We start from the raw sequence: 11,934 nt of genomic DNA, 5'->3' as shown, positions 1-11,934 counted from the left end.
TAGATAGAATATATGCATGTTTTTTTTATTTTAGATGTTATTATCTTACAAGTATAGATGTTGATATTATAATAAAATTAAAATTAAGTAGTAATAATCAACACAGTACTTTCAAACTGGATCCTAGGAAAACAAATATAGATGTAAGAACAAGAATATGCTCACTAATATTTCATTTCACAATAATACCTTATATATATATATATATATAATATTATCTACAATACTGGGAATGTTGGGGATAATTTTGTATTGAGAAATGAGAAATGATAAATTTAGGAGATAATCAAGACAATGTGGATGTGCTTACATGAGAGGTACATATATTAGATTGATCAAATTTCATGATAAACATAAGCTTGCATTTCTACAACAAAGATTTAGAGTTACTAAAGTAGAAAACTTTAAAATAATTGAGGAAATTATTGTTAAACTGATAAACAAGTTGCAGAAAATAAACCAAAGGAGCTCCTAGAAAAAATGGGATATAAAATATTCTCCATAAAACAAAGGTCAGATATCATAATCAGTACCTGGTTATAATTCCTCCCACCACAGTCCACTCCACTTTTATACAAGCTGCAGTTATACATTATGCTATAATCCCCAACCAAGTACAAAGAGAACCATCCTTTCATATAAAAACCACCATAAACAAAATCAAACCATATCTCATTAGATTACAGTATCTGAATCTGTCAAACCAGAATGCAAGCTAGCTATATCATAATCTATTTCTAATTATATTCAGCCATGGATCCAAGTAAGTTTGAATAAGAATTATATACATCAAGACGATGTTAGATAGGAATAGCCACCAGAGAATCAATCAAATGCTAAAGGAATGAAATTGTCATCATCTAATAGCATATCAATATCAATCAAGTCCTCCACTCCATCAACAGTCTCTTCAGTATTGACCAACTCCATATTGCATGTCTGCCAGATATCAAATGGAACATATCATTAAGTTCGCTGGGTAAAGATGGTTTTAGAAATTTTGATTGTGATTTTAGCTTTTTCATTTAGCAAAACAACTGTTTTGGGGAAAAGCTGGTGTAGTAGGTAAGATTGATGAAGCTTCACATGTTTTAATGTTTTAAAACCTGGAAGTTTCAAGGTTAATTAACACAGCTGGTCGGATTATTCTGAAATCAATCACATATTTCCAGTTCACCCCTCACAAATTAACCATCACACGAATATTATTAATTTATACAAAACATTTTTATGCCCTTTGTTGTAATTTACCATGTAAAATCCATTTTTGTTACACAATTCAATCAAAGAGATTACCTTAAAATCGCTTTTCAAACCCAAACATAAATGGATGCAGCTTATAATCAATTACTGAAATAATTTTATTTTCAAAGCTACGGCAAACAAACACCAAGCCAAATGTTAATTTCAGACATCTGCTAGATGTTTAGGAAAATACCTTGGTTTGACGGAAATCCTCAACAACATTTAGCAGTCGCCTGTATTGAGCTCGTGCCTCTGGATACTGAACCATGGACTTCACCCTTGAAAGGGCCTTTTGAAACTTCTCCTCACTTTGTTTCCTTCCTTCCTTGAGAAAATCATAATCATCCTCTTTCACAGAATCACTTTGTTGGCTGGGAGCCTTAGGAAGGGCATCTTGTCGAAATCCACGTAAACCACTGCCCTTGCGTCTCCAGCGTAATATAACCTTTTCCAGTATTCCCACAGACCAGATTATTGTTTTAAACTTCTTTCTTACCTGGTGACCTCTAACATGGGCCTAACACCATGGAAATCAAAAGTCGGTGGAAAAAGGTGTGAGACACAAATATAAACAAGAGAAAGAAACAACAAGGAAAACAGGACAATCACTATACAGACTTTTTTAACTTATTAGTTATATCGAAGGTAAACCTAGGTAGGGAAAGGGGGAGCTGGATTGGTGGAAGATCAAACCTCCAACATCAAGCCTTAAAGACTGGGTTAGAGACAATTGAACTTCAAGCTAGTTGTAAATCTATGAATGTCTTTTTCTACTCTCTCCTAAATCTATGAATAGCAGAGTTATTGATAGGACGACCAATGGCAAATTAAAAATATCTAACGTCCTATTTACTTAAAATAACTTCCATGGTGTTAAAAATGAAAACCCAAGTAGATAGAGCATATCAATGCACCTGGATTTTAACAATTCTCTGACGAATGAACAAGAACTCTTGTCTCTTCTTCCAACCACGAAACTTTTTCTGTATTTGTACCGCAGCAGTATTAGCTAAACCATCTCCTTGTCCGGATTTGCATGACTTAGAAGCTACAAGGGAAATAGCTTGCTGCTCTGCCAACCCAAACCCATCATCATCATCATCTTCATACTGATTTAATTGCTTCCTCTGAAATGACTGCATTCTGAATACTTGATGTATACGGTCAGCAGCTTGTATAGCATTGCGGACAGCAGTAAGAGAATCCTTGAGACTGAGGGCATCTGGCATATCACCGTAGAACACAGGTGTTACAGTTCGTTCGGAAACTGTCTGCACTGAGCTCAATCCTGAAATTTGTTGCCCACCACCTTTGTGTTGTTCATCCATTGTGAGAGTTTTGAGGTGACTGGTTAGTAAAGTCTCGGCAAGAAAACCAGAAATTCCTTTGTGCCCATTGCTAGATGCAAGATCTGCAGGTGTTCTACCTGAAGGAAATGCTGGAGATGGATCCGTCAATGCTCCAGAATCCACGCCTGTGGAGACAAGGAGAGCAACTGTCCGCTCTCTGAGCAAAGGAGGACAAAGAATAAGACAAGGAATCAATTAGTGTTATCCTGAACATAATATATTTATGAGCCATTTGTGACATAAAAACAGTAAATCTTCTGATGAAATGACGTAAGCATTATAAATCCTAGAGAGACTTATGCAATCTGACTTTAACTGACAGAGGCAATTTCTGGGATAACTCTAAGTGGGTCAATTTACATGTGTAGGGAATACCGCTGCGAAGTTTAGCGCAAAGGAAGTTCAAATATAAAATGGAAAGGAAATTTGATCATGCAAAACGCCAGAACCCTTTGCAGGACAATATTGAAATTTATAGCTTCATATGCTAGTACAAACAAAATATGTAAACAATTTCTAAAAGTCTGAAAATATAATGAATATCAAGGTAGAAGAGGAAGGTTCACCCGGACTGGTAAATATAACTTACGGACAATCGAATAAACAGATTTAAGGGTTAAAAAAATCTCAAGGACCCTAACCTGCCACAGAATGCAGCCCAATGTAGAGCCGTCCAACCATTCACATCACGGAAATTGATATTAACTCCAGCAATTAAAATTGGTTTTATGCCCCAATCATAACCGAGAGCAGCAGCTAAATGTAACACCCCCTGCCCGTTTTTATCTAAGATATTTGGCCCTTTACCACTATCAGTTACTATGCAAAGAAGCCATGAATACAGCTTCTCTTTAACCTGCCTGTGAAGATGCTCCTTAACCTTTTCTTGTGATATATCCTTCTTCACAGTGCACTCTTCCCTACTTGAATACTCCTCTTCCTCCCTCTGCGAAATAAGCTTAAAAATTATGTTTCTTTGCTCTGAATAACCCTCAAAAGTTAGATTTGAAGGGTGCACTGGTTTTAAAGAAAGCAACTCCTCCAGTTGCAGATGAAGTGGCATTTCAAATGAACTACCATAGATATCTGCAAAATCTACATTTCCAGAAAAGCCAACTCTGTAATCAAACTCCCGCACCTCACTACAAGCTAACCTATTCGAACATGTTACATAGAAGGGGACCCGTCCAATCTTAAGAGGTGGAGCTTGACAGCACAGAATTCCATTAGCTAAAACCTCAGCAGGAACCTCAACTTCCCCAAACATACAGGACCAGTTACAGGTTGTCCCCTCAGGTTGGCTCTTCAAAAATGCTCCAATAATCAACACCTGTATGGTTTTAAATAGGATATATGTCAGTCAAACTACACTGGGTTCTTTCTCATTGCATGTTAGCAACATAGACCTAAATATAAGAGTAAAAGCAATAATCATATATAACATACCAAGCAGGAAAGGGAAAAACTGTTGTGGAGTAATTTGAAGCACCACAAATGTAAGGAGTAACACCGAAATAAATACAAGTGGAAAACATTTAAATTTAAAAAAACGAACGAGGAAACTGCATACATCAGACCAGGACAAGATGGCTGATACCAAAGGCAAAAAATAAAAAGCTCTTGTCCTCAATGAAAAATACTCATTCCCAGTACAAAGTTGAGCGAAAAGGAAGGAAACTACATAGCTATTAAATATTTGGCTGAAGAAAAACTAATCCTCAACTGTAATGGAATCCAACATCAATATACAAGTTGATGTTTATTCTATATTTTTCCACCTTTGATTATCTTTTTTATTGAAATTACTAACAGTGTGATCAGTACCTCAGCTTCTGATTCAGCATATGCCCATTTAGGTGAAAAATCATTTATGCTAAACAGCTGGTCCTGGGAGAGGGATGGGCTCAATGAGGCATCATCTATCACATGCCCACTTTCATCTGTGCTCCATGAAATACCGGGTGAGGACTGCATATTCAAATCATCAACATCTCCAAGTTCTTTATTAACCCACTGAGAGAAGCTATCAACCTTCTTCAGGCTTTTGTCTATATCCAAAAATGTGCGCTTCGCGCTTACGGCATAGTTGACGCTTTCTTCACCAGGAACTTCACTCGCATAATTGGATTTTAGTTCTAGTTGAGGTTCTCCGTCTGAATTATGCTCTGGATAGTATTGCTGCACAGGCTGCTCTTTTGGCTTACCATGAAAATTAAACAGGTTGGGAGCAATATCAGAACTTATATTATGAGTTTCATTCCCTAGTAAGCCAGTGCTATATTCTGATCCCAAATCCAAACTCAGTGGTTGGGTTAAGGATGGAAAGTGTCCTGAATTGTCTTCAAAAGGAATCTGGATCAAGTCAAATAACAAGATGGAAATAGTTACACATTTTTTGCGAAATCTTATGAGCTGGTGTGCTTTGAATTTTTTTTATAATAGGTGTGGATTGAAACTTTGATACATGAGAAACCAAATAAATCCCAGTTTAAAACATAAGATTCAAATATAGCAATCAAAATCTAAAATTATTGACACCAAGCCAAGTCAATATGCTATCATGGGTACAAACTAAGGTATTTAGGAAGAGTTCATACTAGTAAATACTCATCTAAGGAGGAAGTTGAATAAAGATACATCTTGAGAAGGTTCGAGTCACACCAAAAAACGTAATAAAGAAGAGAGCCCCTCAAATGTATTCTAGTATTTATAAAATTTCAACCAGTTAGTGCAACAAGGAGATCAATGCCATATAGTTCATCAGTAAGTTTAATTTAAATTGTTAATAAATATTTTAGTTCAAGTGGAATTCACATCAGTCTCAGTCTCGAAGACTCTCAGATGATGATGTTCCCATCCTAACAAATGTTAGTCCCAGATGATGCTAGGGACAGATAAGTATGCAGCCATGCAATAACAGTAAGTACCTGCCAATTTGATTGGAGAGACTGTGAGCTCCTTGCCTCCTCCGTGAAGCCACTTCTACCCACTAAAAGGTCACCAAAAATGGTATGTTCTTGTTCAAGAATGTTTCCCACCAAACTAGATGGGATGGAAGGAAATGATATAACAGAAGGATCAGTATGCAATTCCATAGTGCATTGCTCCAAGACATTGTCCCAGGATGCCATGCCATGTACTTTCTGGCCATCAATGTAGGTACTATCATTTCCTCCAAATTTATCCCCTGGAAGAAGTGGGATATAATCTGTTCCAGAAGGTGATGACTGCCCATGATCACCTGAAAATATTTTAATAAATTCAAAAGAAAACCTACTTGTCAAATTGAAGTTATGAACTGAGAGGTTGCATGCTAAGAGTTATTAAGGTTCTATCTCAAAACCAATTAGATATGAGAGGAGTAGCCCAACAAGTATTTAAACCATTCCTGATACAATGAGGCACACAATGAGGAATTTACTTCCCATCATGCCCCTCCAAAGAAGTCTGTTGGACAAGGCAATGGGTTACCTTTGACCCATGACGAAAGGGTACCTTTTGGCTTATGGCAACAAGAGAGAGGTTGAGTTCTGCTTCTAATACCATGTTAAGGTCTTATCTCAAAACCAATTGGTAATGAGAGAATAGTCCAACAAATATTTAAACTAACGACGAGAAGGCAATGTGGGACTTACTATTCAAACAATCATATCAGACAGCAAAAAAGAAGAGAGAGAGAAAAGCAAGATAACCTGAAATGGGATGAAGAAGATAATTACTGTTCAAACCAGCACCATGCTTGTCCATCGGAAGAACACTCCCCATATGTTGTGACTCACGTAACGTGTGTAATCCAGAACTTGCTTGGTGAATATCCTCTAGGAAGAAATTCAATCAAACCATTTGTGTGTGACGAGAGGAGACAAACTCTCAAGTAAATATGTGGTGTGACAATACACCATGATATTTAAAGCCTTAGCATATTAATTCAGTTCACAAGTATTACATAAAATTATAAACCCCCATGAAATAAATATAGGTATATTACCAGAATCAGCATCTTCACGTAAAGATGCCAGGCTGCTAGTTGGGCTCATTGAATCTGTACTCAGTGAAGGTCCAGTACTATAATTTGATGGAAAGCCAGATGATGGAGAGGTGGCCTTTTGGGAATCTGATGTAACGTCGTCACTTTCTGTAATTCCTCCAATAGTTGTCTTGTTACCCTGAAAGATAAAGAACTCACGATAAGTCATCAAATAAGCAAGTCAAACAAGGCCATGACTATAAAACAAGGATCCTTTTACATTGAACATCTTCAAAAGCTTGTTTCCTGACTTCAAGAATAACAGATACAGATTTCAGGATCATTTCAAAAACTATTATGCATCTTATCAGGCATCATGAAATAGAAGTTTTTAACACATGGGCCTTTTTCTTCAACGATAACATAAACAAAGGCAAAAAAATAAAAGGAAATGGACAAAATACCTTAACTTCCAAGTAGTGAACAAAAACTATGTGCATCATATCTCTGCAGTAAAACAAAATCACAAGAAAACCATATTCCGATTAATTATAAAAAACAAAATTATTTCAGTATATGTACATTGAAAACTTAACTAGTTAAAGACACAACCGAATAGACATAAATTGAATAGCATTAAAAACATCTATATTCTTTTCAGTGGAAAAAAATTACTGGCGAGAAAGTATGTGGATTACAAACAGGGAGGAGTAGAAACCTTCCAAACCAGAAAATATTATAAGCAATAGAAAGCTAAGAATGCAATAAACCTGCCCAATCAATATACCTAAGCTAACAAATCCTTTGAAGCATCCATGAGCAAACACCAAAAAAAAGCCAAAAATTTAGAACTGCAATGTTTGTGGGCAAACAAATACCCTTAAAAGGTTTTATGAACATATTGACTTGGAGTTGAGAGTTGACATATGATCACAAATGCAGTAATGTAGTGCTTTATATAATACAAAGCAACAAGCATGTGGTATAGGACTGTACTTTCATTTTCAAGACATATTATTGCACAAATCTTAAAGTAAATCAGGTCATACTCACGGTTCAAGCATCCAGTAGCTTCGCCTTTGGAAATTTTCATTACCTTCTCCATGGGCATAGTAGCAGTGTAACACATCAACACTTCCCACCTAAATTTGCATAAAGGATGTCACAATCCCAGAAAACAACTATTAAAGGGTATACAGACTTGTTTTCCAATTACACAAGACTAGTTGAAATTTTTTGAAGTCATCTTATAGGGCTTTGATTAACTACAAACTCAAAAATCACGCAAATTTTGTCTAACCTTCAACTTTTCATGGGCTTCTTTCACAGTTTTTCCATCTTTTTTCTTTCTCCAATTATGCCCATCCTTCCTAAAGTATCTCAAAATCTTACGATCAAAAAGAAAAAGTGAACCACCTGCAATCATGAAATTTAAGTTGCAAAGTAACATCTTCATGAGTATTACTAATAATATGAGCTAAAAGATGGGCTAAAATTAACGAGCCAATATTTTACTATGAACAGCAAATTAACACTATTCATATCCTAAAAACTACTGAGCTTGTAGCATGAGTATGTGATGCTCTTCTTCTAACAAATTTCAAGAAAAATTGTTTACTTGGTGGCCTGTTATGAGGTTCTGGTGTGATGTGAAACATCCGATAATTACGGAGAATTTCACAAATTTCTGAAGGCCGCAACCACCGATGCTGGGCTTCAAATTGTAATTGCTGAATATCTGCACATTCATAATTAAATCAAATATTTGAATTAAGCATTGAACCAAATAAACTAATGCAATGAATTGCAAAAGCTTAAAGAATCAAACTATAGCCACAAAGATATATGCATCAGTAAAATAATTACTAACAAGAAAGAAAGATGAGCCTAGACACAATTTTCTAAATGCCATCAAACACAGTTTTCCACAACCTACAAAGCCTAGTTGTACTAAAAGGGTCATCAAAATCTCTTTTTTGACAACAACCCAAAATTATTAGCTGAAAAGAATTCAAAACCCTAAATTGATTGAGCTCAGTTTTGAGCCACCAAAGAAATCCCAAACCTTATGTCCATTATCAAAGAAAAAACCATTTTCATTGACTAACACGCTTTAGAAAAGGAAACATAATTAAATAACTGCAAAATGAAATTCCACAAAGCTCCATAATAAGAAATCATTCAATTACATGATCCAAGCAATTTACAAGAAATAAAAAAACTGAATAAATAAAGTGAAATAGAAAATAATTACCTAATCGAGGACCTAATCCATAAGAAACACCTTCCGCCATGTCGAAGACTAAATCAGAGAGAGAGAAATGAATTTCAATATGAACCAAATAGAGCCAAGAAAGAACGAGGAAAGAGTATTGTTGTTGTCGTGTTTTGTAAGTCTCAGACAAAGTGACGTCAGAAAGTGAAAAGCTAACGCTGTAATTCGGGACCTCATCTTCCGTCCCAAAATTTGTATCATTCACATTTTATGTTCCGAGAATATAAAGTTAATATATATTTAATTTTGTACTAATAATATAAAAATGTATATATAATCAGTGTATCATTCGTATTTCATTTTGAAATTTTTTGTACGAAGGGACAGTAAAAATGAAAAATGAACCGTAAATAATACAATAAATAATTTTTACAACGTTCAAATTGATTCTTTAGTAATAAGATCGGCTAACCCTTATTTGACGACTCCGAGAGCAACTGTTCATGGTCATTATGGAGAAATTCTTTATAAAGGAGATATATTAGTTACATTTATATATAAAAAATTGAGATCAAGTGATATAACCCAAGGTCTTCCAAAAGTGAAACAAGTATTAAAAGTGTGTTCCATTGATTCAATATCCATGAACCTAGAAAATAAAGTTGACATTTCGAAGGAGCGTAGTATATATTTTTTTCTCTTTTGCCGATATAAAGTTTTTGGGGAAATTAAATTAAAACATGTATTGTTAATTGCAAGAAAGAGATTTATGTCTAATAATTTAGTGACCGTATCCGGTTTTAACGAATGTCCCTATCTTGGAATCAACCTCAATCTCTCTCCCCTTTTGCACTTTCAAATTAATGAATCATTTATTTTGTTTTTGTTAAGTGTAAAGTTTATATTTTAAAATTATGTTCAAGGTTTTCTCAGTATTAAATTTACCACTTTTTCAAATATAACTTTTTTCATTACCTTAATCAGTTTTTTATAAGAGATAACATTTTCCTTTCAATTTTTACTCTTTTAGTGGTGATTTTGTTATTCTATTTATTATCTCCATGATACTTTTATTTGTTGAAGATGAGTTTTGTTTTTCAATTGTAAACCCAGTTTTCCCTTGAGAAGAACAAATTAAATACAGTTTTAATTTAATTAATTGTGGTCAAATTTTCCTTCATAAATCATATCACCATTAAATTCTTGAATAGAGAATAATTAAGATGCTTCTATATGTATAATTAATATGATTTTTATTTACAATATATTAAGATAAGGATATTCAATCATTACACAACATCTTTCAGAAAAGAAAAGGGGTTATGTAAACATTCATAATTATTTATCTTTATGAAGAAATTTTCAATTTAATTATCTAAAAGAATAACTATCTACTGTATAAAAATATTATATAATAATTAAGGGTGAGATGATTCATTTACTCGATGAGTAAGTTTAAAAACTCTACTTCGCATCATATTCATCAATTCTAGAGAAATCTAATAGTTAAAAATAATGAGTATGTCTCAATCATTAAATTCCCTAAAATGGATGATTAAGATATGAAATTAGTTTTTTAAATGTACTATTGGAATAAGTGGATCACCTTAAAGTAATTTATGAATTGAGATAAAATATTATACTAAAATTATCACCATTAACCACCAGTCACATTTTTGTCTTATTTTTGCTACATTTAGAAATAAAAGGAAACAAGAACATAAAGAGATCCAAATCTATGAAATGAGTTGCCTACGGGGGCATCGTGTCCGAAATTTGAAGACAATCACGAATTGAAGGCATAACCTTGGTCATAAAATCTACAAGCTTGTTATCCTCACGAAGATCATGGTTAACTTGAACAACTTAATCTTTCACATGCAAACGACGAATGGTACTAATAATCTGAGCAAATGGATGAGAACGAATTTGCAAATCCTTAGTGATCATATGAATTGCCTAAAGACAATCATTTTTCAAGATAATGGAGTAATGGCTCAAGTGTCAACCCAATCTCAAGCCATGTTTCATAGCTTTGATTTCAGAAAGATTAGAAGAAATGAAACCAAAGTTAATTATGAACCCATAAATCAAATTACCTTCATGATTACGACTGACCTCGCCTCCATACATCAAACTATCATCCATTTTGCAGCTACCATCAACATTTAATTTCAAGAGCCCAAACTCTGGTTTGCACCAGTAATAACTTGAGCATGAAATAACAACGAAGTGGATGTCCAAGTTATACCAATAATTGAAGTTTGGTGAATATTTTTAATCACAAAGTTAACATCTCAAAAGTTCACACCAAATATAGAATTATTTCTCTATCTCCATATCCACCAAATACCTGCAAGAAATAGAAAACCATGAGAAGAATGAGAATCATCCACCCACGAGGATAATAATGAATCACTATCTCAAAAGGTGAAGTTGGAAAAACTCAAGCAACGCCAAAGAATAACATAATTCTAACAATCACAAAAGGTATGAAGCATGTCTTCAATATCATTTGTACATCAAAGGTAGAGAGGAAAGGTTGTCCAACACGTATAATATACGAGAGAGTTAGTAGGTAAAGTATTATGAATAGAGAGTCGACGCGTGAGCTTAACTTTCTCCAATATTTTTAGTTCTTGTAACCAACTCCATTGAGAGTTAGAGGTACGACCACCATCATCAAACATTAACCAGCACCATTGAGAGTTGAAGGTAGAACCACCATCATCAAACATACCAATAACCTCAGTTAGCAAACAATTCTCAGTAACACTCTTCTACCAAATCGAGCAATACTCGTATAGAGAGGTTGAAACAAGAATAATAAGAATAATATATATCACAAGAGTTAAAAGAATAATGGTGTGAGAACTAAAATTCCATAAACAATGATACCAACAATTTCATCAACTTATTTATCTTATCATATTATTTCACAAAATATTTAATAAGAAAATCTAATAAACAAAGAACAAAACCATCGCCAATAAATCAAAAAGGTCAGATATAAGATAGAAGCTAGCACACAATATAATAAAACTATCAAGATTAATCACGAATAACTTTTGCCTTGTAGCATATAAAAACAATTTATTCTAGTATAATTTAATTATGATTTTTTCAATATCATAATTTTTCAATTTATTTGTATTTTT

The 11,934-nt window shown here is 34.0% G+C and overlaps 1 protein-coding gene across 4 annotated transcripts; it reads right to left on the bottom strand.

The window, feature by feature from the left end:
- Positions 470-8,962, bottom strand: LOC109329665 (calmodulin-binding transcription activator 2-like). Of its 4 annotated transcripts, none has more exons than XR_002105575.1 (14): positions 8,816-8,962; positions 8,180-8,299; positions 7,862-7,977; positions 7,615-7,703; positions 7,026-7,068; positions 6,583-6,760; positions 6,287-6,412; positions 5,522-5,835; positions 4,419-4,946; positions 3,236-3,924; positions 2,160-2,751; positions 1,439-1,762; positions 577-942; positions 470-533 (listed from the first exon to the last, which is right to left on the bottom strand). XR_002105575.1 is itself a non-coding variant. In XM_019563385.1 (14 exons), exons 1-13 carry the CDS (start codon positions 8,853-8,855, stop codon positions 826-828), a joined length of 3,276 nt encoding a protein of 1,091 aa, XP_019418930.1. In that variant the 5' UTR covers positions 8,856-8,962; the 3' UTR covers positions 488-646; positions 780-825. The 4 variants fall into 4 exon arrangements, 3 of the variants coding, with proteins under 3 accessions (XP_019418930.1, XP_019418929.1, XP_019418932.1); XM_019563385.1 differs by having other exon boundaries at positions 488-646; positions 780-942; XM_019563384.1 differs by having other exon boundaries at positions 502-942.

Source organism: Lupinus angustifolius, chromosome LG16 (assembly GCF_001865875.1).
Source record: "Lupinus angustifolius cultivar Tanjil chromosome LG16, LupAngTanjil_v1.0, whole genome shotgun sequence".
NCBI lineage: Eukaryota > Viridiplantae > Streptophyta > Magnoliopsida > Fabales > Fabaceae > Lupinus > Lupinus angustifolius.
Note: the sequence above shows the minus strand (reverse complement) of the source record. Positions and strands in the feature narration are given on the sequence as shown.

Bases quoted from the DNA above. Each gene is read 5' to 3' on its own strand.
- LOC109329665 (XM_019563385.1), bottom strand. From the start codon at position 8,855: ATGGCGGAAGGTGTTTCTTATGGATTAGGTCCTCGATTAG. The intron at 8,300-8,815 runs GTAATTATTTTC...ATGAATGTGCAG, and splicing joins TGGATTAGGTCCTCGATTAG to ATATTCAGCAATTACAATTT. The intron at 6,413-6,582 runs GTAATATACCTA...ATTTCTTCCTAG, and splicing joins ACGTGAAGATGCTGATTCTG to AGGATATTCACCAAGCAAGT.